General features: G+C 36.4%; 2 protein-coding genes across 4 annotated transcripts; both read left to right on the forward strand.

Annotated features, from left to right (window-relative positions):
• Positions 1-340: 340 nt before the first annotated feature.
• On the forward strand, positions 341-17,265 carry LOC131798454 (inhibitor of nuclear factor kappa-B kinase subunit alpha). 3 transcript variants are annotated; one of them, XM_066164575.1, is made up of 29 exons: positions 341-358; positions 545-826; positions 4,993-5,097; positions 5,732-5,941; positions 6,213-6,282; positions 6,595-6,683; positions 7,279-7,368; positions 7,534-7,572; positions 8,048-8,136; positions 8,746-8,804; positions 9,351-9,399; positions 9,828-9,960; positions 10,042-10,106; positions 10,885-11,014; positions 11,504-11,600; positions 12,120-12,151; positions 12,266-12,357; positions 12,629-12,730; positions 12,830-12,879; positions 13,001-13,059; positions 13,545-13,660; positions 14,124-14,164; positions 14,364-14,463; positions 14,682-14,778; positions 15,165-15,212; positions 15,430-15,503; positions 15,696-15,749; positions 16,102-16,153; positions 16,883-17,265. In XM_066164575.1, the coding sequence occupies exons 2-29, from the start codon at positions 698-700 to the stop codon at positions 16,940-16,942; spliced, it is 2,331 nt and encodes a 776-aa protein (XP_066020672.1). In that variant the 5' UTR covers positions 341-358; positions 545-697; the 3' UTR covers positions 16,943-17,265. The 3 variants fall into 3 exon arrangements, with proteins under 3 accessions (XP_066020672.1, XP_066020673.1, XP_058972087.2); XM_066164576.1 differs by lacking the exon at positions 341-358 and having other exon boundaries at positions 541-826; XM_059116104.2 differs by lacking the exons at positions 341-358; positions 545-826 and adding an exon at positions 3,152-3,423.
• Positions 17,266-18,063: 798 nt separating this feature from the next.
• On the forward strand, positions 18,064-25,510 carry LOC131798473 (STAM-binding protein-like). Its single transcript, XM_059116127.2, has 11 exons — positions 18,064-18,352; positions 18,827-18,891; positions 19,594-19,669; positions 20,135-20,236; positions 20,741-21,072; positions 21,431-21,474; positions 21,638-21,762; positions 22,438-22,575; positions 23,339-23,451; positions 24,161-24,263; positions 24,919-25,510. The coding sequence occupies exons 1-11, from the start codon at positions 18,227-18,229 to the stop codon at positions 24,985-24,987; spliced, it is 1,293 nt and encodes a 430-aa protein (XP_058972110.2). The 5' UTR covers positions 18,064-18,226; the 3' UTR covers positions 24,988-25,510.
• Positions 25,511-25,897: the final 387 nt, after the last annotated feature.

The raw sequence follows: 25,897 nt of genomic DNA on the forward strand, positions 1-25,897 counted from the left end.
ATTTGAGTCCCAGGATGTTTCACTCATCGGGTCCCGCTCCGAGCATCTTCCGAAACAATGCGATTTCTTACGTCGCATATGAAAGCTGTTAGCCAGAATCCCTACAATTGTAATAAAATCATATCTATCGAACATAATAAACGCATATCGATTTCACTCATAATTGAGGTAATAACTAAGGCGCTTATATCAGAAACAGCGCCTAAGCACCAGCAAAAAAGCAGGTGTAACTATCGCTTGCACTTTCGAGTTCTTTTTACACTCGTCGGCTTTTCATTGGATAACCTACTAGAGAGAGTCTGAATAGAATGAGAGTGATCACAATTTGATTTGCGAATGATGAGCGGTTGGAAAACGAGTAGGTGCTTAATCTTTTATTTCTCGAGGTTGGTCGATGAACGCAGAAAAACCTAATTCTAGGACTGCCCCAAAGTTTTTAAGGGTATCCTGGCATTTTACATAAACCGGGAGAAAAAAATTCGCATTTTGTCGCTTAGTTTCCGTATTTAACTGTTTCGTTTCGATGTTTTGCTGTCTTTTACAGTCGAAACACTGCATTGGGTTCCTCGATTCTTTGGAGTTACGCCTCTAGATACCGAATTTCAATGCCCACTTATGCGATCGAGGGATAACCATTCTAAGTCGATGTATCAAATTGCTACTTCGTGAAAAAGAGACTACTTTTGTTCGCTGTGCAATGGACTCTGGACAGAAACAGTGCCTAAGTTTCGAAAAAAGCATCTTCCTGCTTACCAGACGCTCATGGCCATTAACTATGCAAGAGACTCGAGGTAGCAGACAAAGTGTGCTGATAATGAAAGAGCAGGTAAACTGTATTTATCAAAACATTTCATCAGGAAGAGTTAGTTTTTTGATATGGCGGAAATAGCAAAATGTCTAACAACTGTTAACCCAAATGGCCATAACTTTTCTTAGGAATATTTATTCATTTGTTTCAAGTATATGTTCACATGATGCAGCCCATAAAGCCCTAGAGATTTCTTCCGTGAAAGGGGAAGTCTTTCTCCTGGGTATCTAAGTTTTAAAACTCGCTTTTATTGCCAAGGCCTTTGTTTAAGAGTGATTATTAGTGGTGACTTACAGTGAGGATCAAGCCTTTCTGGATGCCTATTCGATGGAAAATTGTTCTTACCTTGCAAAAATAGAGAAAAATAATAATATGTCAGTTTTTGAAGAGGTTCTGAACGATTCCTGAAGAACAAACTTTGCGACTCTACTTCCGCAGAGGAAACCGTTTCGAAGAAAACCAAATAACTTCAGTTTACTAGAAGCTTCTATTGAAATCTTTGACTACATTTAGTTGGATTTCGATATCGAATGGGTGGCTTTTGAAGAAAAGGGCACCCAATTGAGTTTGTAGCACAATAAAGATTTTAATTACAATTTGTTTATATAGTAGACAGCCGAACCAAAAAAAGTTAATCCCTTGAAAAACGCTGGAGACTGAGTAAATAATTGATATCAAGTGAAACAAAGGAAAATTGTGATTAAAAAACTTCTAGTCGGTAAGAAACACGTTGCCGAATGGTCTCCTAAGTTGAGTTTTCTTTATCATTGCATAAAATCTTGAATTACAATGAAATAAAGACGTAACAAAGAACGGTTACCAACCTTTGAGAGCTAACAAACCAGCAGTTTAGTGAAAAATTGGAAAACGCTCAGCTCAGGTTTGCCGGCGCACCGATCTGCCATTTGTTTTCTTGGACACTACAACCGTTGAGATGAATATCAACCAGATGAGAACATTTTTATAGTGTTCCTTCCACAGTAACTCTCAAAAGAAGAGTTTCAATTTTGAGTACTTTCACACTTTGCCCGTCTAATTTCTAGAAAATACATCGTAGACACAGACTGTGTGTTCTCTTAACGCATTTCAGCCTCGTGTCTAACCCTGTTTAGCTTTAACAACAGTATAAACAGACTAAAGAAGGAACCTTTCAGTAGGAAGTGTAACAGCTACATGAACTTCCTGCATTAAAGGACTCGGAACACATGATAACCTGGTGTTCACTTGGCAACAATTGCCCCTATTGATAGATAATTCTTTTTGCTTTGCTTTTGTATTGTTCTGTTTTGTTTTGTTGTTTTCTTCCTTGTCAGAGTCTGTTAAACCGGATCCTCAGTGATGCACACTCGCTGGCCGTGGTAACCAGCGCTAAAAAACCCTCTCTGTCTTCCTTATGATGTTAAAACGAGCAAATAAATCGAAGCTGTATCGAACTTATGGGAAACTAGAAACCTGTGCTGTCCTCAATTAACACCGTTCAGTATTCCAGCTCTGCTTTTCTTATGATAATGATTCCAAGAAACTTGTCACTTCCCTCGCTGCCAAGTGTCAATTATCGCAAAAAAAAGGTTTCGCTCTATTCCCCAAATTAATTCCATATAGTCTTTCAATTGTAGTTTGACGAAGAAGTTCATCATCAAAGAAACATCCTTTAGATGCTGATAACAATAATGTTTTCCGCCTGAAGGACAAAGCATATATTGTGCTAATGATGAGATTAATAAGGGTGAAGAAAGAAGAAAAATACCAGAAAATTCTAGCCGATGACTAGTGTCAAGAAGGAAAAACAGGAAAAATTTGTATCCAGGTTTTTCGATGCCCTTTGGTGATCTCAAAGTACGCTCACATTTGGGGTTTTAAATAGTACAGTGACACATTTTGCCAAGCGGAACATGCGGCTTTCATTTTCGGATTTTCCAAAATTGTTGATACGATCTATAAGTGAATAACTTCCTTGAATTAAACATAGAAGCAAACAAATTTATTTCGGACATATGCACTGAATCAGGAAGCTAAGCATTTTGTTAGCGATCATCGTAGTTGTCTTTGCGTTATATACAATTTGCTCATAATGCCTCCATTTTGGAGAATTTTCATTTTCTCTCTCTCCCTACCCTAACTAAAATTCGAACGACGTCCGTAAAAAAGCAAAGCATCAATCTTACGAGGTACATTATTGCGAGAGATCGATGACTTTTCAATTGAGAAGAAATACGACTTTTCATCAAGTTTTTGCTGATTAGCTGAATTCAGTTGAATATTCTGTTTTCAAAAGCCCGCTCCCCTCCCTGAAGAAGTGAATATTTTACCCATAACACTCCTCTCTCCGAGCACTTCCGTATTTCGGGGAAATTCCCTACTTTTCACGATGGAATAATTTCGACAAATTTAACCTATGTTGAATGATTTCAATCATACTTTTGGTACTAAATTAGACACAATTGTAATGCTTTGATTAACGCTTGGAGTTTTGCCGTCGAAGAGAGCAAGAAAGTTCCGTTGTTGGACAAACTGTACTGTCAATACTATGGAAGCCCACCTAATTTCACGGGCTTTGCACTGAGTGAAGTTTAGCTTAGCATTGAAGAGTTGAGCTACGTTCAGCGGTTCATGAGGTAATTTAGATAGAAATATTGAAGGCCGTTTTAAGTTCGCTGCGTATGCTTACCTGCAGTAGTTTTTAACAGAAGTTTATGCATTGGAAACGTTTGAATTCATGTTCTTTGCTATGAAAACATCTACGGATCATGGAGTAGTCTAACAACTTTTTTTTTCAAACCTTGCTTCTCTTTGCAAACTTTTACAACATCACTCGCAAACGGTTTCCTTGAACTTCCTGTTTGTTGTACATTTAGTATAGTAGAAAGGATGGCATATTAAGCTGTTTCAGTCGTGACATTCTATTTGAGCCACAAGTTTGTGCCCAGTTAGATTACAGTGAATCGAACCTCTTGAGTAAATTTGAACTTTGAGGTTTTTAGTCGGTACTGAATACAATAGCTGGGGAATTTTCTTGTATCCTGTTCAATACCCCCGTGTGAAATTCTTATCTACCGGTTACCGGAATTGAATTCGATCGATCGCAAGGATAATGTCAGATCTAGGCCTGGCACTGAGAAACCTATTAGGCCTCTGAATGCAGGCAGCTACATTCAGGGTACACAATTCGAAGGTTTTCAGCTCATCGATGACCTTACTAACAGTTACTTTTGTAGTACTAGATGTTCTGTTCTGGAATGTGTAATGCTTGTAGTTATTAACGACATTCATTCAATTATTCCAACATAAATTTGGAATTGAGGGCATCCGGAATATACTCGATGTTAACGTTGAATCCTTAATTTCAGGATTGAATAGTCATCATATTGCTGTAAGTTATAATTTATAATTTGTGATGATTCAAGCATATTTACAAGGACAGTTTCTCTAAAGCTTGGTCCAGTCATTTACTTGCAACATAACATAAAACATCATACCAAACAAAACTTAGATTCTTTTCAAGGTATCGTATTATATTGACTTGATGATGTTAATGTTTCTGATATGTAGAATGATTTCCATGATATTTTGGTGTAAAACAATGTTAAACTCTGGTGCAGTACTCTAGATTACAAAAAGATCACATTCATTACCCTTAAACTTCCTAAAGTCCTCAACCTAACTCCTCCTTATAGCTTGAAAGGAATTGATCCATTACTCTGCCGATGATGGCTAGTCAACAGAAGACAAGGGTGTCATCTTGGTTTAAAACAAATCTTTCTCAACTGATTTACAAGGAATGAACACAGTATATACAAGCTAGCTATGATGTCATGGATGCTTTTGTTAATACCATGGGGTCTTACTTAAATATCTTTTCTTTTTACTTAAAATAACCTCACGGTTTATATACATATACAACAGCAGATCTTGATTTCAGCTTAAAGACTATATAATCCAGCAATCACTAATCTGCTATTAAAAATTTCCACTTCATATCCTGCCATGATTTTTACCTGCATTCACCCAAACTTTTTTGCAGCTCTCTACTAATGATTCCTTCCTTTAATATTGCTTTTAATTTGCTTTAAAAACAGGATCTTCATAAATTAAATTATTACTTCTTAACAAATCAACTCTGTAAGAGATTAATTAATATACAAGTACTTAAGGGTAAGGAAATGAAATTTTCTGTCTTTCAACAGGAGATGGAACATGCAAGACAGAGGAAATCGTCACGGGAGGGGTGGGTGGAAGAAAGGTGTCTTGGTACTGGGACCTTTGGAACTGTTATGCTTTTTGAGAATAAGGTATCCTTATTAACTCTTTACACTCCTCTATCAGTATATAAATTCTCTATACTGTTCTCTATACATTTCCTATGGTACTAACTGGGAGAATTATTCATTGATCAAGAGTTTCTTGAGTTATTGATCATTTCCTTTATTGTCATGACCTTACTGTTTGAGTCAGCAGTGAGAGTGTAAGGAGAAATTAGAAGCCAATCACTCTTAGGGGTTAAAGATTTAAAACACCATGGCAGACATTTTAATTTCCGAAGTTTTCTAAATATCTGGGAGTTTTTACTTTCTTTCTCTTATATGTATTAAATTTTGTCTTACAAAAATTTGACTCATAAAGAGTATTTCAAACCAATATTTTACATGAAATGTTAAAGTACAGTTTAAATCACTGATAGCATTTGAAAGGTGGGTAACTTTGAGCTCTGCATATGTCCTTGAATCAAGAAAGAGGTAACTTGCCTCTGTCTCAGTTACACAATGTGGGACCAAAGCAAAGATAGCTTCTTTTGTTGGTGATCATTTTCTGTATTATTTTCACCTCATGTTTGACCCAGGAGTGATATAATGTAAGGAGAAATTAGATGCCAGTTACAGGTCAAAGGTTTAAGGTAAATTGCAGTTTGCATGACACTTTTTATAGATTTCAAAGGAACAAATAGCCTTGAAGAAATGCCGCTTGACATTGAATCCTCAAAATGAGAAACTATGGCAGCAGGAAATTGACATCATGAAGAGGCTTCATCACCCCAACCTGGTTGCAGCTATTGAAGTTCCACCACCACTGAATGTCAGTGTGAATGAGCTTCCTCTCCTAGCCATGGAATTCTGTTCTGGAGGAGATTTGAGAAAGGTGCACTTAAAAATATTTAAAATTATTCAAATTATGTAATTAATTTTTAAGAATTAGTCAGTATTACAGTATTTGGGAAATTGAGCTGGTGGGACCCAGTAGAATGCCTTGGATACCCCAGGCACCTGCTTTCCATTAAAGGTTTGCAATGGTTAAAGAGTTGAAAAATGATTGTATAGTTTTTATTTTATTGTTACTTGATTTTAACTGTTAAAACATTATTGGCTTTCATGAGTAATGAAATGTTCAATAAATCTTTATGCTTATACAGGTACTGAATTCCCCAGAGAGCTGCTGTGGGCTGAAGGAAAAGACTGTTCTGAAGATTGCTTTAGATGTTGGTGAGAAATTTTTGAAACTAAGAGTGATTTTGATAAGCGTATTAATTACTTGGAGCATGGTTATATTAACAGTGCTTTTGGTAAGTTTTGAGGTAAGATGAGGCTAGAAAGGTTTAACCAAGATGGCCACAGAAACATATGTTAGATGGGTGAGCCTGAAAGGGGTTCTAGGAGAAAGCATCTCCAGAAAATTGTGAAACATGTCACATTTGATTGTTATGAGCAAGCTGTACATTACAACAGATTCAACTAATGTGGTTAGGTATGCAATTAAAACAGTGGTGTTGATGTTGTTGTTTTTTTTTTGAAAAGCGGCTGCAGTTGAATTTCTTCACGGTCATCGCATTATACACAGAGACATCAAACCTGAGAACATTGTGATAAGTCATGCACAAAGTAAGGTAAGAAGAAATTGAGCACATTAATGTAGAATTATGCAAGACATGGATCATTACAATAAAGCCTGCTTTATTGTAATTCTTTGATCAGAGGCAAACTTGTGGACAGATCAATATTGACATTGCAAGATTCTGGAATAGCATTCCATTTGTATCCTGGAGACCTTTACTTTTACCCAACTGCTCTCCCACTGTAGAATGATGCTCCTTGTTCTCTACGATCGTAGAAAATAGGATGGGGGAAGGGGGTTATCAGAGCAAACTGGTCTTTAATGTATTTTTCATTAATTTCTAAATAAGACCTTAAAAGTGGGGACATGGATTCTATGCATCAACTAATTTTTTTGCCCATTGGTAGCTTAGCTGCATAAAAAACTGTGCTTGCCTTGAACATCTCAGTCATCTAGTCAAAATATCGGTAATTTTGCTTTGACCAATGGAAGAGGTAGTGTCTCAATGGCTAGACCAAAAATCATGGTTTAAAATGTGGGGGTTCATTGTGTTATGTTCCTTTATTTTTGAAACTTAAACATTTTACATTTATAGTGCAGTTTACCATTGTTATTTGTAATTTTTTTTTCACTTTACCTCCTTCCAGGTAGTTTACAAAATTATAGACCTTGGCTATGCTAAGCAGTTGGATCAAGAAAGTCTGGCTACTACTTTTGTGGGAACTCTTAAATATGTGGTGGGTATATACTACTCTTGGTTTTGTTAGTTACAGAACAAGTTTCTTTTACTTAGATTTATGGCCCATTACTTTCAATACAGATGGAGAAATCTGCTATTTATATGCCATTTTAAAAGAAGTTGTTAGTTTGGACCAATTTTGATTATTTTGTTCTTTTCATAGGCCCCTGAACTTCTTGGTAGAGTCAAATACACAAAAACAGTAAGGGCACTAATTAACCTACACAGTTATTGTTAATAATTAGTGTTTGAATGGTTAAGAAAGTTCTTTCCAGCAATGACCAATTGATTTACTTTTTATGAACCTCTGAACTTTTTTTTTTTGACTCCACCCATTTAGTTACACTGTGTACACTGCAATGACCCCTTCTCCACAATAGCTGCTGATAGTGTGCCACAACTACCAATGTAAAATTAAACCTCTTACTGATGGCCAGTTAACCATCAACTCATGAACAGTGTAAAATACCTGACAACTCATTCATGCAGCCAATCCTTGACAGCTTTATTTCCCAGAAGAAAGCATAAATAATATATAAATCTATATTACCAACAAGCAATATACTTCTTGTACCTGTACGTTCACAATCTTTGTTTAAGTTATTTGCCTATTAAATCCTTAAAAATGTACATAAGGGTTTTGTTTTTCATCATGACTGGTACTATTTGATTTACAGGTAGATTATTGGAGCTTTGGTACAGTGTTGTTTGAATGCATCACAGGACTGCGACCTTTCTTGTCAGAACTGAGCTCTCCAGTCCAGTGGTATGAATAGTTGGAAATATGAAAGTTACTTTCATTTATTTAAAAGTTACATGCAAGTTTATTCAACTGATACATCTTGCAGATTTTCTTCTGGTTGTAATTCTCCCAATTCTGATAGTTGTTATATTATTGGTAATGAATCAACTTTAAACTCTTGGCCAGAGATAATTGATAGACATGTATGTAATTTGCCTTACACTATCATTTCTGATTTTACCTTTTTTTTTAACTTTATTTAATCACAGGCAATTTATTAGCTATTTACAAAGGATTAAAAACTGTTAACTAATAATTACATTAATCACACTATTAATTTCACTATATTGCTGCTTTCCATGAATGCTGTGCCTTAGAGAGAGCTTTTTTGATTTCTTGTTTGAACAACGTGAGGTTATTATCCAGTAATCTCATAATCATCCTGTGGGAATAGTTGATAAACTTGTCAGCCTGTGGGTACTAACTTAACATAAACTATAATTAAGTTTTGTCAGTTTATTTACAAGGAAATTGTCAGTTACGGGAAGGTAGAATTTCAAATCTTATTGTATTATTTTATGGGTTAAAAGATAGCCTCAATAAAATTCCATTTTCTTTGCTTGTTCTCATTAGGTACCAAGAACTTAATGGCAAAGGACCAGATGACATTTGTGCTTTTGTTGATTTGCAAGGTAGTTAAAACCCTTTAACTCCCAGATCAAATTTGTAATTCTCTTTACTGCCAACCATACAATTTCTATAAAGTTAGCTCAGAGAATTTAGTATTGGATTAACTAATTATCCCTAAATTGTTATTTTTCTTTATTCTCATCACTTATTTGGTTTATATTGTATTGATATTGTAAGGAGAAATTCTGTCTTGGTCACTCATGGAGTTAAGGGTTAATATAAGTTAAGACAGTACCTAGCTTTCCATCTGTTCATTATTACTTTTTTCTTTGTATAACAAAGCTTTTATCAGTAAGGTTTTAATTGGTGAAATGACTTCTTCTCAACGCCACAGCAGATAGATTTTAACCCCTAGTGTGATAAGATTGATAATTGCAGTTACTGTAAAATTTTGACAAAAGTAAGTCTCAGTTACTCAAATTTCTAATGTACTGTGGTTATGGCACCTTGACAAGTCTTACCTGGTGTGAAACTAGAATCATGTAGTTATAAGTACTTGACAAGTTAAACTATGGTATTTTGTGGTGACTGTGATAATTTTATTTCAGGGGAAGTACAGTTTAACTCAGTGTTACCAACTCCCAATGCTCTCTGCAGGTGTGTAACCTATATCAGTTTTGGTAATCGATATAATGAACATCATGTAGCGTTCATCTCAGGCCAAAGTCTGGTGTTATCATAAGGGGCTGTAAAGGGGCAAAGTGTGACTTCAGTTCTTAATAATTTTTAAGCACAGGAAATGCTCTCAAAACAAGCTGTCGTGTGGTAGATAATGGGGAGAAGAAGAGAAAGAGGAACTGGTTTTTTCTTGTGACGCTATTATTTTCCAAACGTTAACTCAAAGGAGAAAATTATAGCGGTATGTTTTTTAGATTTCCGGGAATTTGTATGCTACAGTGTAAGGGGAAAAAGTACGGCTTTGTGGTAGCTTCATTGGAAAGTATTACAATTCTCATACGCATTGGTAAGAAAACTTGTGATGAAGCTGAGCAATTTAAGTTGCATTGTTTTTGTTCCTCTTGCAGACCTCTTCAGGACAAGTTTGTAGCGCTTTTGCGGCTGTTGTTGTTATGGGATCCCACGGCACGTGGGGGATCAAAGCTTGAAAGTGGAAAAATTGAGTGTTTTGATATGCTGGAAAGAATCATCAGTACTGTGGTAAATGAAAATTTTGTTACGGCACTGTTTTTTAAATCTGTTGGCTTAAATTAATTTTACTTTTTGGTGGTTTTTTTTCAGGTAATACATGTGTTCGTAATTCATTCAAGTATGGTACATGCATTTGAAGTGTTCCCGACTGAAACGTAAGTGTGATGAGCTCAACGCTCTAAGTTGATCCTCGTCTTCAGTACGTCAATTATGTTTATCAAATAGTTTCCATATTGCTGTGGGTCTGCAGTGAAACATCACAGATAAAGTCAAATGTGGTGAGAACAAAAGCGTGGCACAGAGGCGCAACTGAGTGTGTCACTGACGTACTCACCACATTTTGACGTCTTCCGTGATCTATTACTGAACAGAAACACAGCAACAATGAATCTATTTTGTACTAAATGATGACAAAGCAAAATTTTTGTCGATGGTGACGTCATCTATGTGACGTCATAAAGCCATTACATCATAATTAAGAACCAATCAAAGTGCGTACGTAATTTAGCTTTACATAACTAACCTTTTACACCCTGACATCAGTATGCATATTCTCACTGCTGTTCTCTCTACATTTCCTATGGTGCTGACAAGGAGAATTTTTTCAGCAACCAAGAGTTTCTCTAGTTGGTGATAATTTCCTTTATTCTCGTGACCTTAAAGCGTGATACAGGGGTGATATTGTAAGGAGAAATTAGATGCTAGTCACTCGTAGGGGCCAAAGGGCTAAGTATTAGAAACATCGTGGTCGTCTTTGAGTCCTTTAGATGATGAAATCTTGAATGATTCAATTTGGGAAGTAGAGAAGGTGCAGTGCTAGAATCCCCCTCTCTTCCAACTGTTGGGTTCGATGCCCGCCTGAAAGATATGCTTTGTGTGGGCCGGGAAAACTCGTGTAGCACATGCGAACTTTCCTTTTTCACTAAATCACAGTGTAGAGGATCTACAAGTAAAGTTATGCGAGGAAACTGGGGTGGAAGTAAAAGAGCAAGAATTGATGATGGTGTCAGGACAAACACTTGAGCCAAAGACCCTGGTCATGGACTGCATCAAACATGATATCGTAAGACTTACAAGCTGTATTTTGTAATCCGTGTCTTGAGTTTTGTTTATAAAATAATTTCTAGTTGATCTGGTGGATAAATTTTAAGATTTTGTGTCAATCGTTTCAATATTCCTCTTGAATGTCAGACAGTCATTAAATTTGTTGAAAAAAAAAAGATAAGGAACAATGTTTATAAACCTGTAGGAAAAGTAGTAAGCTTTTAGCTAAAAGAGAAAATGTAAATGTTAAAAATCTAGGAACTTAGTTATAAGAAATGCCAAAATTTAGTTCGTAAGAGTGATAATAAATTGGTTTTCTCGAGATATTAACTCACAACGCTAAGTGTAGTCACAATCTTTTGAATTATCTTAAATTTTTCAAGTCAATGTAAGTACTGTGTAAACACTCTCCCTCCCCTCTAACACTGGGGTATAAATAGGACTGTTTTGTTCCTAAAAATAAAACAAAGAACTTACATTGGGTGTTGCTTGTGTTGTTTTTTCGCAGATGGGAGAAGATAATGTTTTGTACCTTTTACCGAAAAATAACGAGCCAGCAACCAAACGTCAACTATACACCTTACCGCCTTCAGTACAAGGAATGGGTAAGAGTTTGCTTATGAGAGCAATCAGCTTATTTATACTGAGAAGGTAGGAATAGAGAGGGCAGCTTTGTTGAGTGAGGTAAGAACGTCAGGTTTACAAACCGAAGGTCCCGGGTTCGAGTCCCGTTCTGACCACCAAGCCCCAAAGGTTGGATAACGGTATTCACTGAATAAATCCCCATCTCATGGATAGTGTGGTAGTTTTTGTTATCAATTTTCCGCTGGAGAGCGATTTATCCGTAGGATAGCGTTATCCGCATTTTGAACAACTGAGCCTAGATGGATTTGTTTCTCGGTAGAGCTGGAATAAATTTCTTTACCGCGCCTCTAAATAGGCAACTAGTTTTGATTGTGGCAGTTGGAGTTGTCAGCATCTTATTTTTGATGTTGATTGTTTGTATTAGTTTATTTGTCATCATTATCATTATTTTTGGCTTAGGTGCTTGAAACGAAAACCAGATGAGTAGAACATTTCAGATAACGATTTGATTTTCATCTTATCTTGTTGCTCTTTTTCAGTCACCGAACCAAAATCATTGATGGCTTACGAGGTAAATTACTCAACTCCCCTCAGAATATGGCAGTTCATGTTAGGTTCTCTTACTCCGATGTCATGCAAGTTTGTACTCTGTATTCTTAAAACTTAAATAAATTTTTTTTTTCAGGAATTAAAAAAGGCTTTAGCTCAAGGGGTGCACTTTTGTCGTGAGCAGATCAAGATAAATCAGCGGCTGATTGACGGTGTCAGAGCTGCCCAGTGAGTTATAAACGTGCACATATTTTAACTTTACACAAAAGAATGTTCTGTTTGGCTTGTCGGTGCACAGTTTTGAAATCGCTCCGAGACTCCTCCAGACTTAGTGGGAAAAACTTTGTAAGATGTAACCGGGCGCTTTGAACGAACGAACAGGCTCGCATAGTTCGAGCAGTCATGCGCTACGAGGCAAAAAGTAAGATTTTGGGGGAATACTTATAGTCAATGATTCTGTTATGCATCTATTTGTGAACGATTTCGACTTCTCTTTCAGGATTTCACTGTTAGTTCTAAATACCAAACTTGGACAACTCAAGACTGAGCTTCTAGCTGAGTACGATAAACTGAAGGCAAAAATTGAATTCTTCAACTCAAGGTAACTCAACCGTAGTGAGTTGAAATTGTGTAAAAGTATTGTTTGTTAATCAGTACTTTTATTACTTTTAATGTAATCATGAATTGGTTTATTCTTTAGTTTGGAGACAGATCTAGAGAACTACGCCGACAATGCCAGTCTCATGAAAAGTGAGTTGAATTACATTAAACTCCGTGTTGTTGTGATGGTGGTGAAATTAAACCGTCGAAGATCTTTCCTTTAATAAAATATAAAAGATGAAAAGTAATGGACGCTATTTTTGTTTTGCAGATGACAAACTGTTAAGAAACTGGAAACGGGCGCAGAAAAAAGCGGAATCATTCCATAATGTAAGAGGAATTATAAAACTTGCCGTATAAAACAGTAATTAAATTAACAGTAACAAACTCTTCTAAGTCAGTCGCTTAGGATGGATCGTTCTTATGTTGAACGGTACATTACTGCCTCGTTCCTTCAATTAATGGAAACCTTTTAGTGAACCTCCTTAAGATGAAGAGTTTGGTATCCTCGATGTGGAAAGCAGACGAAAATTTACCAGGAATGTAGAAACCAATCCCCCTTCTAGCCCCAGTTCGCGTGGCTATCCACATGAGTTCGAAAGCCGCGCGGATTGGGGCTAGGAAGAGGATTGGTTTCTAGCAGGGAGATTCGCATTATTCCAACACTGGAGAGTACATCGAACATCCTTGTTGTTGAAGTCCTTTTTTAAGTATTTAAGGGAAGGTGGATAGTATATTTCTAGAGTGTTGTTCCTTTTTTGGCTTTAATAGACCATTTTTGCCACTCATACAAATGCTAGTTTGATTTCTTTCAGAATGATGTAACACAACTTAGAGATTTAACAGCAGCTCTACAGAATAAAGTGGTTGAGTTGCAAAAGGCGACATGTTCAAGTGCAGCGCAATCTTCTATGAAAATTGATCAACTTAGGTGAAAACCTCTTCTTTTTCAAGCATTTGATGTAATTCTTGCTTTTTCTTCTTTGTTGGTATAACATGCTTCTGATGTTCAATTATCACAACACCGTTTTTCCACTGGTTTCCCACTTTCTTGCAGAAAAAAAATCGCATGATATTTGGCTGATGAATATACATATATTTGGTCAGAATATGCTCCAAACTTGTCGGTACTCTTAGACATTATCTTTTACCGAAACATACTTTTCGCAACGTCAGACCAAAGCTGGTTTTGGCCAAATTGGAGAAAAAAGTTAAACTCTTCAGACAGCAATTGATGTATGACTACCTGGATTCTGTTACAATGCACGAGAGTAGCAGGTGGCCTGGATTCAGATTAAACAAAGAGTAGGAGTGGCTTTAGGTTTTTAGGTTTAATCATTCTAGCGCGGTTTCTGTTTGAAAACTTGGTCTCATACGTTTTTCTTTGGTCACAGGTATGATCGTGCTGTTCAGCTGTATGAGAACCTCAGACAAAGTAAGTGATGATTTGCTTCTTTCATGTTGCAATGAAACCGGTCTCTTATCTCGGCTCACTCCAAGTGGATCGTCGGCGCTAACGACTGGGGGCTAGTTTCCTGACTCACTTTCTTGCCCTCAATTTTCATGTAGCAGTGTTCGTCTGTACAAGAGTTTTCTAATGTTACCCAAGATAACACTTCTTGTTGTGTTTTAAGGCGACAGACGACCTGCAGATTGTGAAAATATGGCCACAGTAATTCTACAGATCCTTGCACATAGAGAAAAACTCCATAGGGAGATTTTGTCCAATTTAAGGTAAGAGAATTTTGTAATTAGGAGAATATGTCAAATTGTTCGTCAAAATGAGATTTAGTGCCGTAGCATCCGGCTTGTGCACGGAAGGTCATTACTTTGATTCTAGTCAAGGACGCAGGACTCATAGATAATCTACTTCTAGGAAGTTCATATTTGGAAGGCCGTGAAATTATTCAATTCTATGTTCTTTTTTTGATGTTGTCCCCAATTTTCTTTAGTGAAGTGATGGCTTGTAGAAGAGACATGCGCGGACTGATGCAACGTCTTCTTCAAGTCAAATCAAAAATTATTGCCAGAGCGGAGGATCTAAAAGAGGTTAGTTTAGAGAGAAGTTGTTTTCAATTAAGAGCTGTAAATAATCCGAAATTGCTTTTACTTCTCAGTGTGATTGGTCCAGAGACTTGCACCTTCCTTTCAAACAATCACATTCTAAGCTACAGCCAATTGCGGCATAACCACTCAAGTTTTCCCGCGCTTCACGCAGTTTGCTTGTTTTACACAATATCGTTGCACCCTCCATCTGTAGCTGTTAAGTATAAACCCGTTAACAGGCAATTAAGCAATTTCTAAGCCGATAATAAATTATGTGTATGCAGAAGGCAATAGAAAATTGATGTTATCATCTAACTGGGGTTAAAATCCTGGAGACTGCGATTTTTCATTTTACTCTATTGATTGCTTTTGATTATTTTGTTCTCCAGATGCAAAAACAGAGACAAGTTGATCTTTGGAGGCTTCTCCAGTCAAAGGTTGTTCTTAAATTGTTTTTTTTTTTAAATGAAGTATCAAAGATAGCATTAATTTTCCACTTGTACGAAAGTTAACTCGCCTCCCTGTATTGATTGAATTGGACGAGACACTTGACCTAGGTTTTGCAGCGTGCCCTCATGCATTGGGATACCCTCCCTCAATAATGGTCGAGTTTAAAACTAATTGACTAGTTTTATTTTTTCCCCCTGATTTCAGAGACGAAGAGAAGAGGATCGACGCCGTTCGATGAGCAGTTCATATTCATCTTTCTCTTCGATTGCAGCTTCAAGGTCTTTGCTACATCATCAGCATAATTGATTTAAATTTTTCTGTGTCATCTCCGTTTTTCTCTCTTCTAGATAAACATCGATGCCTTCTGTTGATACTGCTGCTTTTTCTATTCCACACTTACCTAGCCATACCAGAGTCAAAATCAGTAGAGTCAAAAGCACTTATTTTTCATAATTTTCTTGTCTTCGTAGTTCCAGTACACAATCCATTGTTCTAATAGAGGAGAGTTCAAAGAATTTTGAAAAGTAAGTCCAAAAGTGGTCGTGCGATGTTATGCGACCTATAGTAATGTGTGTGGAATAGCGAAGTGAGTCGATTTTCAGTTGCACCTGATTGGCCGATAGCATCGAAACTTCACGCTGATTGGTTCAAAGTTGCAGTTGCACCTGATTGGCCGATAGCATCGAAACTTCACTCTGATTGGTTCAAAGTTGCTACCCCTTTCCTAGCCCAACACTAACCGTAACTTGTGGTCAGTTGACAATTGTTTGGTTAGGGGAGGGATAGGTTCTCAGATACTGACATTGATCCAATGCCCCTATACCTCTCTGTATTTTTCATTCACGTAATTGTTTACCCAACTTCCGTGCCTTGCAGATTGGCTGGACTATTAAACACATTGAAGAATGATCAGATGAATGATACAGAGGTAAACTTTTGATTTTAATCACGTCAACTGTGTTCTTTTGTATTGCGCTTATACTGACCGTGATATATGCAAGAATTGAACGAAATCCACAAGTAACTTAACACGCAAACTTTCATAATATCCGGAAAACTGGCAGTTTCCAACCTACGGCCTCGACCCATTCCCTTTACGTCGCTGTTACCACGGTCGTTGTCATATCATAAGTCTCTTTCAACAATGAAGCAAAGAGCTGAAGAAAAAAAACTGAATTTAAATTTGTCATTTTGTGACAAAAATATAGTGACATAAATTTGTCAGTGTGTGACTCCTGGGAGGATTGGTTTTTAGTATAGGTAATCACTCGATTGTTAGTACACTTTGTTATAAATAGGGACGAGTTACGTTTTCAGAAGAATAAAATTGCGCGAACCCGTCGAGGCTTTTATTCAAATTGCTCCTCCTCCTTCAAAGGCCAACTGAAGAAGTGAGTCACCGGGACTTGAAATTTCTGAGTCATAAACTCCCAAGACTGACTACCATCTAGTTTGTCTAGACAGCATCGCTACAAAATTTAAGATCATGAGAGTTAAGGAAATGAGCTCTTCTTGTCAGCATAATAGGAGATTTATAAATAAGAGTATGGAGAATGTGAATATTGATGCAAAGGTTTAAGGGGAGAAGGGTTTATGTGATGATGAAGTTATGGAAATTTACCTCAGTTTCTGGTATTTTTTTCTGTTTTTGTTTTAGATTTTCGACTGGGAATTCCTGGAGGAAGAAAGTGATTCACCACAAAAAAAAACTGTGTGAAGTGTGTCGGCGATTTATAGTGTCTTAAAAAGTGACTGCTGATTGATTTTCAAAAATTACAATGTGAGAAGTATGCACCACAATTTTCGGAGTATTAAGCGGACTTATGTGCAGACCATTTGCCGAAATAAAAGAAATGGGGGCGATAGTTTTCAGCACTTTCTTGTTAATAACAAGGTTTTAGCTTTTTATAATGGACTTTTGTGAAACACCATCCAATGGTTGTTTCATAAATGCTGTTTGCGGGGGTTTTACTCGGCAATTTTTCAACTGTGTATAGCGTCGTAAGTATCTTGATGCAATAAAATTGCTTTTATGCAGAACTTGCTGTGTCCTCTGGATTTGTGTTTTCACTGTCAAATAGATTAGTAGTTGCTAACGTTTGCCTCATTTTGGCAACAAGGCGAGCATCTTGAAGTGTGCTGCCTCAATTAGCAGACACAAACGTAACCCACCCATTAATTTACGCGTGACTCCATTAGTTGCTTAGCATCACGTGGGACAAAATCACCGGACAGTTATCACGCAATGGAGTGTCCTCCGTTTATTTCCATCGAAAAGATACAAAGCCAGCGGAAAAAAGCCAGCTCAAGAGTTTCATTTTTTTATTATTCTTATTACTTTCCTTGGAAGAAAAACGAATCAGTTATGTAGAGTCCACCGGTAATGACATTAAAAAGCTGATCTCAAATACTGCTCCGGAAAGTACAAAAGTGTTAAAAAGCGTCATATTATCTTTTTCTTTTCTCTTTTCTACCATTTATGATTTCATATTTGGATTGCAACAATTTTAGAGGTCAATTTGATTCGTCGTCCTTTCATGTGTGCCATAACATGCCAGTATTTAGGGCAAATAACAATCTGATGAGCTAAAAACCGCCCCTGAAGCGGCCAACCTCTCATTTTGAAATCTTATTTTGAGAGCACAGCAATCTTTAAGGAAGAAAGGAAGAGAAAAGTTTTTGCTTTCTAACTTTTCTTTGTTTGAACAATGAATTGATTTGTAAAAATTGAAAGTCTTAAAGAGCGAAGAAAACGAAAAAGCAAAACAAAAGTGTAGATTTTGTATTGGTTTTTGACGCGTGTAGGATTATGTCGGACATTTCGCTAGATGTGTAAGCATACAAACGATCGAGTCATATACACAGGCCACCCCCCTACCAAGGACAATTATTTTCAATAACAGTCCCACTCGAGTTTGCCCGCGTCAGCTCGTGCGACATTTATGAAGTATCAAAAAGTATAAAGAGTGACCTAGAGTACAGTGGGTAACAAAATATCAAGATGGCGGACGAGCGCGATCCAGCCGAGAGAGTGCGGAGACTTGTCCAATACGCTGGGCAAGTTGAGGTTGATAATAGCATAGAACCTAAGAAATACTTCAGATCTGGTGTAGAAATGGAGCGAATGGTAAGAATTATTTGCCAGGTGATGGGATACGAAATGGATTGCATTGATGTTTGTTGCAACAATTTTTTTATCAACAGTCTCATCTTGGCGTACTCTGTGGTTGCTTCTTTTTTATCATGCATCATAGCCTCTGTATCTATTTTTCTTCGAAACGAATTAGCCTTGTATGATTAATTGCAAATAATAATAGCTTCCGATTTTTCTTTCTGATCGGCCGTCAAATCTTGCGAAGTAAAGCCTTACAGTAACTTGCATTATGTCATTTGCTAAATAAAGAATTGACGCAAGTTTCGTGGAAAGCTGCTTAAGGCATTGTCATTTTAGCACAAATTTATCTTTTATTTGATGGCTTATTACCCTCAGAAGACTCTCAAATCCAAAATTAAACTTATGGGTTTAATTCAGTCATACACACTTGTGATTGTTGTTGTTGCTGTTTATGTGGCCTTTCTTAAATTTTCTAACATCTCGTAGGCAAGGATATATCACGATGAAGGAAATCTGGAAAGTGCATTTATTTTGTATTCAAAATTCATCACGTAAGTAGATGATTAATACCCTGGAAAAAAACACGATTTTGGAAAGAAGTCATTTATTTAATTCTTCAATTTCTTCTTAAAATCTTGCTGCTGACAAAATTGAACCCTAACATGATAAAGGAAATAGGGATGTGGCTTTAAGAGTGATGTAAGCCAAGCCCAGAGACCAGGTACTTACAGTTAAGTCATTTTAGTTCCTGTAGCACAGAGAGAATAGGAGATTTTTCATTCTTATTGAATGGGATACTGCTCCACAAGGGGTGATCGCTGACAGTTGAGTGGTACCTTAACCCCTTACACTCTACCATTAGTACGCATATTCTCCATGCTGCTCTCTATAATTTTACTATACATTTTCTAAGGTGCTGACAAGGAGAATTTTTTTAAACAATCAAGAGCTTCTTTAGTTGGTGATCATTCCCTTTGTTATCATGGCCTTAATGTTTGATTCAAGGGTGACATGGAATGGAGAAATGAGATGCTGGTCACTCTTAGAAGTTAAAGGGTTAACATATAGTTCTAGGTGGAGTGGGACTGCAAGAGTTGAGTGTGTTGTCCTGAACACAAGGATGACAAGAAAGCTGCCATTTATTTAGTACCTATCCACACAAAAGTGATAATTGCTATCAATGAGAATGATTTTGTGTAATGTTAAGTGTCCTGTACAGGGATTGTTAATTGTGTATCTCTATTTGGTATTAGATTGTTTGTGGAAAAACTTCCTTCACATCCAGAATATGCCAAGGCAGCACCAGGAGACAAAGCAACAAATAAGAAGGTATATAATACTTTTAGTAAAAACCCATTGATACCAGAGCACTTAGAAAAAAGACAGACAAAGAGTATCGCAGTGAAAGGAATGAATCTAGGGGTACAGCTGATTGTGTTAAGAATTGCGTCTTGGTATAACATTGATAATTTGTAGAACCATGTATTTCCACAACTACACATATGTATATGCAGTATCCAGTCTGTTGTGCTTGATAATCCCTTTGTTCATATGGTACCTTCTATATTTTTAACTCATCATAACACCATTCAGTCATCATGCTTAAAAACTAATAATAGTTTGAAATAAAAGAATGATATACTTTTCACCAATAATTGCACATAATGTATGGTCACCAAACATGCATGAAATTTCAAAAGTTCTTCCTGCTTGGTTTGTGATGTAGAAGTTGAATCTCCATGAAATTATGATTGTGAGTGCTCAATGACATGATTGTATGATTGTCATATTCAGAGCCTCAGAAGAGTATTTGGTGAAGCTGAGGAATTAAAAGGAATTTTAAAGGGAAAGTATCAGAAGGAATATGAACAGTTAATGGTTGAAGAGGCTAGAAAGGTGAGGAAAAAAATAACAGTTCTTTCATGTAGTTCCTCTTTATAATATTATCATTAGAATTGTTGTCATTTTGTTTGGCTTGTTAAATTTATTTTGAAATTGTATTAACCCTTTAACTCCCATGAGTGACGAAGACAGAATTTCTCCTTACAACATCAATACAATATCAACTAGATAAGTGATGAGAATAAAGAAAAATATCAACTTGGTGATAATTAGTTGATTCAATACTAAACTCACTGAACTAACATTATAAGAATTGTATGGTTGATGGTGAGAAGAATTACAAATTTGATCTGGGAGTTAAAGGGTTAATGTAACAATCCACACGAAAGAAAAATTCATAACACTGTGACCAGTTATCAGGAGAACTAGTAACATTGTGGAAGAAAAAAAAAATACTATGGTGTCGAGGGTGCATAATTACCTGTTAGTATTGTTTATGTCATATTGAACAGTTAGAATTCTTTTATATCGTGCAAATGCATTTCTTTCTGTTTAAAGAAAGAAGAGGAAGAAACCAAAAGAAAAGAGTTTGAGAAAAGGGAAGCTGAAGAAAAAACACGAAAAGCACTGGCAGCCCAGCAAATAGCAACACAGCATAACAACACATCAAGGCCTCATACAGAGACCCCAAGTGTTACTCCAAGTGCACCGCCACTGATTGAGGATTACCTTGCCCCACCCACCTCCTATCAGGAGTCATCTGACAGTCCAAATTCAATAGTGGGTAATAATCAGCGTGAACATGGCACCCCTAGTGACAACAATCAAACACATAGCACGATGCCATCACCACCTAGCTACTCATCACTCTTCTCTGTACAAACACCAAGGTATGAGAAAAGGATTGTAGTGTTTTTCTTAAATTGTTTAGGCTAAAATTACCACACAATTATGTAGATATTTATGAGGCAAGATGGCTAAAGGTTGTTGTTTTTTAAAACTGTTCAGGCTTAAGTTACCACACAATTATGTAGATATTTATGAGTCAAGATGGCAATTAGGATTGTTGTGTTTTTGTAAATTGTAAGACTTAAGTTACCATCTACATGTAATTCAAATAATTTTGAAGCAAGACCAAATAGGACAGTATATGGCTTTTTTTCACAAATCTCACTTACCCTTACCAACTTAATAATTATGCAAGTAATAGTTGGTTAGATAATTTTGCATTGAATATTCCATCTGTAGTGTCCCAACAATTGACAGGTCCACCAAACCAGTCATGTCTGCAGGTTAGTTAAACTGTCTGACTACCTTTGTTCAGGAAAACCATAATTTTGGTGATTAATATAATTCTAACTGCACTAATTCAAGGTGCCTCACATGTAGTAATCATCCAATGGCCAAGAGCTGACAATTTTGAAACTTGCTGATTCTCTCCTGATTTGTGTTAAGATGCGTCATCAAGTGGCCTCAGAAAAATGCATGTTCCAGCAGAACTCATCAGTCAGTTCCTACGTCTGGCATCTAACAATACAAGGAAAAACCTTGAAACCTGTGGCATTCTAGCAGGCCGACTTGTGAGTACAACTTTTCTTCAAAAGCCTTCAAGCCTGTAATTTTCAGGAACTTTGAAGGATTTCCACAAACTCCTAAGCCATGATTTATGGATATACTTTCCCATACTTCTCATAAACAGCTGCAGTTGTTCTACTAGTCAATATTATCTGGGAGCAGGTTCTTATTGGTGCTGTGACACATTTAAGCCCAGCACCTGCTAAGACTCTTACCCAGTCATCTCTTTCAATGATGATTATGGAGTCTTTTAAGTATTTGCAATGTCTGCTGTTACTCAGCACCTTGAAAGATCAAACTCCAGTATCTCGGATTTCAAAATTTTCAATGATAACACCCTAACCTTAAATTCTGGTGAGAGACCACATCAGAATTTTTCCTTATGATTTTCATACCATATCAAGCAGACAAACGATGAGAATAAAGAAAATCAGACAATAATTAGTTGATCCAATATCAACTTCTCCAAACTAACATCATAAGAATTATGTGGAACACAGTTAGGAGAATTACCAATGAGATCTTATGAGTAAACTTGGGTTAAGCTGAACCAATCATTTGTAAAACGCTTCACCCACACCTTACCAAATAAAAGCCCTCTCGTTAGTTTTTACTATAAAGTTTATATAATTCTACTCAATTAATGTAAAACTGTATCTTGTCTCATTTTATTTGTACAGCAAAGCAACATGTTCTGCATTACTCATTTGTTGATCCCCAAGCAAACCTCAACATCAGATTCCTGCACAACTCTGAATGAGGAGGATCTGTTTGATTATCAAGATTCTCACAATCTAATTACATTGGGTTGGATACATGTAAGTTGCCATCTAATGTAGGAGGTTACATGTACCTTCTTGCATCTCTTCTCACTTTTGTCAATAATGCAAGAAACACAGAGTTACAGAGTGGGAAGGACATGGAAGGGTTAAGGATATCCATCTTTTCGTTCTGTGTTCACCCTACCCATGTCCTTTACTTTTAACTCCACCATCCTGATCTATTTTTTACAAAAGCCTGCAGATTAAACAATTAACAATTGGTTCATACATCAGCGTGCGTTCATCAAGATATGAAGCACGCGCGAAGTTTGGAGAGCATGAAAGATGTGTAAGAGTTGCTCGAGGTGCAGCCAAGAGCAACTCTAGCTACTTGAGTGCTCTCCAAGCTTCCCAAGTGCTTCATATCTCGATGAAAGCACAGATGACGAATGAACCAATTGTTTTATAACATTTTCAACCCCATGGAAAATTTATTTTCTCAAGGGATTTGTTTGCAGACATCACGAGTGTGCACAATAGGAATATGAAGCACACTCGTGCAATTGAATTTGATTAGACAAATGCTACCAGCTATGTTATAATATAGATTAGCAAAGTTTCATATTGTATGATTTCCTTCTGGCTGTCAACCCCCTTAAACAATCTTCTCTCTCTTCTATATCACCTCCTCCCTAAGCCTCCCTTCATGTAATGAATGAATCACGAGATGACAGGTTAATTTAGGTGGAGAATTTATAACTTTATATTTAATTGACTACCACAAGTACCTAATCATTTTAAAATCTGATTCATGAACCAGACACACCCATCACAGACAAGCTTCATGTCCAGTGTTGATCTTCACACCCATTGCAGTTATCAGCTTATGATGCCAGAAGCAATTGCTATTGTGTGTGCTCCAAAGTTTGATGAGTAAGTAGGGTATTATGTGTTCAAATTATGTTATCAGGCATATTGTTTACTTGGTGGTATTTTTGTGGTACAGATTTATCCTGGTTTCAGTTTTAAGTTTCTTGTCTTACTCAGAATTATCTATGTAATGCTTGAACACAATTAAAAATGTATAATTTAACCAAGAATAAAATCATTTAAATGTGTGACTAATAAATATTTCTGCAGTTGCCAAATTCTGTCCTCACCTAACAGAGGCATACTGTAATACATTTTAATTATTTAATAATGATAATAATGATAATAATAATAATAATAATAATGATAATAATAATAACAGTATCTTTTGATAGAGGGTAACAATTGACTGTAAGAGATTGAAGCATTTTGATAAAACCAAAGCCCTCAAGTAACCACAATGAGTAAGTGAGCAAGAGTGAATTTATTGAATTGCAAATTGTCTGCTCTAAGGTTATCAATAACAGACTGCAAACTTAACACCACAATTAAATGAAAGGCCACAACTACCTCGCATGGCACATCCTGCATGTCCATGCAAGTGTGAAGCTTGCAGTGTTGCTCTTTTCTGTTATAAACCAGCTCTCCAGTGACAAAAGTCTCATTGTTAGATAATTGGCCAATACATTTTCTAACAAAATGTTTCCCCTACACAGTTATACAGTGCTGTTTAATTTCTGGTTCACTAATGCATGTGCTGTGCATTTTCCAGGACTGGTGTGTTTTCTCTCACCCCAGATTATGGTCTTCAATTTATTTTGAATTGTAAAATGCCAGGATTTCACCCACATCCCAAAGAGCCTCCACTATATGAGGTAAGAAATATTCCTGAGTACGAGGTGAAACTGAGCTTTTGTACAAGTTATGCCAACCCAAAGTTACTCTACCACCTGTCCATTTTCACCAACATCACCCCAAGTTACTTAAGATGCTGTAGGATTTTAATAGACTGTTATGAAAGACAATGTTAGGGTACTGGGCTGGGTTGTTCTATGCATGATTAACATAACCCGCTGCAAATTTTTAATTCAGTTTAATGGCCTTGCAAAGGTATTATTCCTTTTTTCTTTTGTTTCCTTTTAGTTCTAAGTCATATTGAAATAAAACCCAACAAAACCTTAGCTTTTAAACATGTTCATATACGGGAGAAATTAAAGCCATGATTAACTTTTAACCCTAGATTAAAGTTAAACCCCTTTCGAACAACCCAGCCCTGTTCTCTAAATATGACTGTCTGGTTTGTGCACTGTTTTCTAATGGGCAGGACACTTCTCTCTCACACTTCCTAACTAGTCAATCAGCATGCATAAAAAGCACCATTCACTTGAGTGGTATACACCTATAAGATTTATTTCCTACCCAGCTCATACATGTAGTTAGGAGCTCTTTGCAGTCAAACCATTTAGTTATGCAGAGGTTCCCAGTACTTCCCAATGTTTCAGTCATCAATACAAACTGTTTTTCTTTTAGGAGAGTTCACATATATTATGGGACAAGGTTGCAAGAGTGGATGTTGTTGACTTAAGATTTAAAAAATAGAAAGATATCAGCTTAAACTTGCCACTGAAACTATAATTTTCAATTGCCAAACAAACCGTCAAAATGTAACAAAGTATAAAGGTAACATAGTGGAAGAGAAAATTTCAGTTTAGAACACAAAACAGTAGTTAACCACTATGAGCAAAGTGGAGGTGGCTAATGGTGGTTTATACAGTGAGGTAGTTCCTGTTTACTAGCCACCAATACTGAGGGAATAGTTGTTTTAGTGTTTATTAAAACAGTGATATAGTAGGGCACAAAAAGGCGATTTTCACTCCCTTATTACTGTTGCAATTACAATATTTTTGGGTGCAAGTCTCTGGTGAGTTGCTTAGAGTTGAGTAGTAAAGGATATTCAGAGTTTGAGTGGCCAATTAAAGCATGCCTTCAAGGTTATCTACTGTTCTAGTATTCTACATAACATCTTTATCAAATGCAGTACTTCCATATTTATTTCAGCATTGTACAATGAAATGATGCTTAAAGAACAAGGGGGAGATTAACATTAAAATGAGACTTATTACATAGGTTATCACACCATTTCTACCCTTGTTCACTATGAATGAACACACTCAAACAAAGAAACTGATTTCATCAATACTTTTAATAGTTTTCACATTCTTATTTGCACTTGAATGCTAACACTTATAAATCTGTTTAAACTACTTCTAAACTTGTTTCAAAGTGCACAATGAACTTATTTTATTACTATAACTTTCAATAAATAGTAATGTAAAAATTGGAAATTGTGTCTGCAAAAAGTGTCAAGGTCCTTTAAGTAAACATTTTGACCTGAATGTATTTAAAGTTCACACTGAGTTAGGAAAAATCAATAACCTTTAAGGTTTTAGTAAATCAATTTGATGTATGTACATTCATGTATCAATTATATAATTATTAATTCAATTGA

This window comes from Pocillopora verrucosa, chromosome 3 (genome assembly GCF_036669915.1).
Source record: "Pocillopora verrucosa isolate sample1 chromosome 3, ASM3666991v2, whole genome shotgun sequence".
NCBI lineage: Eukaryota > Metazoa > Cnidaria > Anthozoa > Scleractinia > Pocilloporidae > Pocillopora > Pocillopora verrucosa.

Excerpts from the sequence above, each read along its gene's own strand:
- LOC131798454 (XM_066164575.1), top strand. The coding sequence starts at position 698 with ATGGACTCTGGACAGAAACAGTGCCTAAGTTTCGAAAAAAGCATCTTC. Across the intron at positions 10,107-10,884 it reads GAAGTGTTCCCGACTGAAAC|TGTAGAGGATCTACAAGTAA; the intron begins GTAAGTGTGATG and ends ACTAAATCACAG. Across the intron at positions 14,165-14,363 it reads GTATGAGAACCTCAGACAAA|GCGACAGACGACCTGCAGAT; the intron begins GTAAGTGATGAT and ends TTGTGTTTTAAG.
- LOC131798473 (XM_059116127.2), top strand. The coding sequence starts at position 18,227 with ATGGCGGACGAGCGCGATCCAGCCGAGAGAGTGCGGAGACTTGTCCAA. Across the intron at positions 19,670-20,134 it reads ACAAAGCAACAAATAAGAAG|AGCCTCAGAAGAGTATTTGG; the intron begins GTATATAATACT and ends TGTCATATTCAG. Across the intron at positions 22,576-23,338 it reads TTACATTGGGTTGGATACAT|ACACACCCATCACAGACAAG; the intron begins GTAAGTTGCCAT and ends TTCATGAACCAG.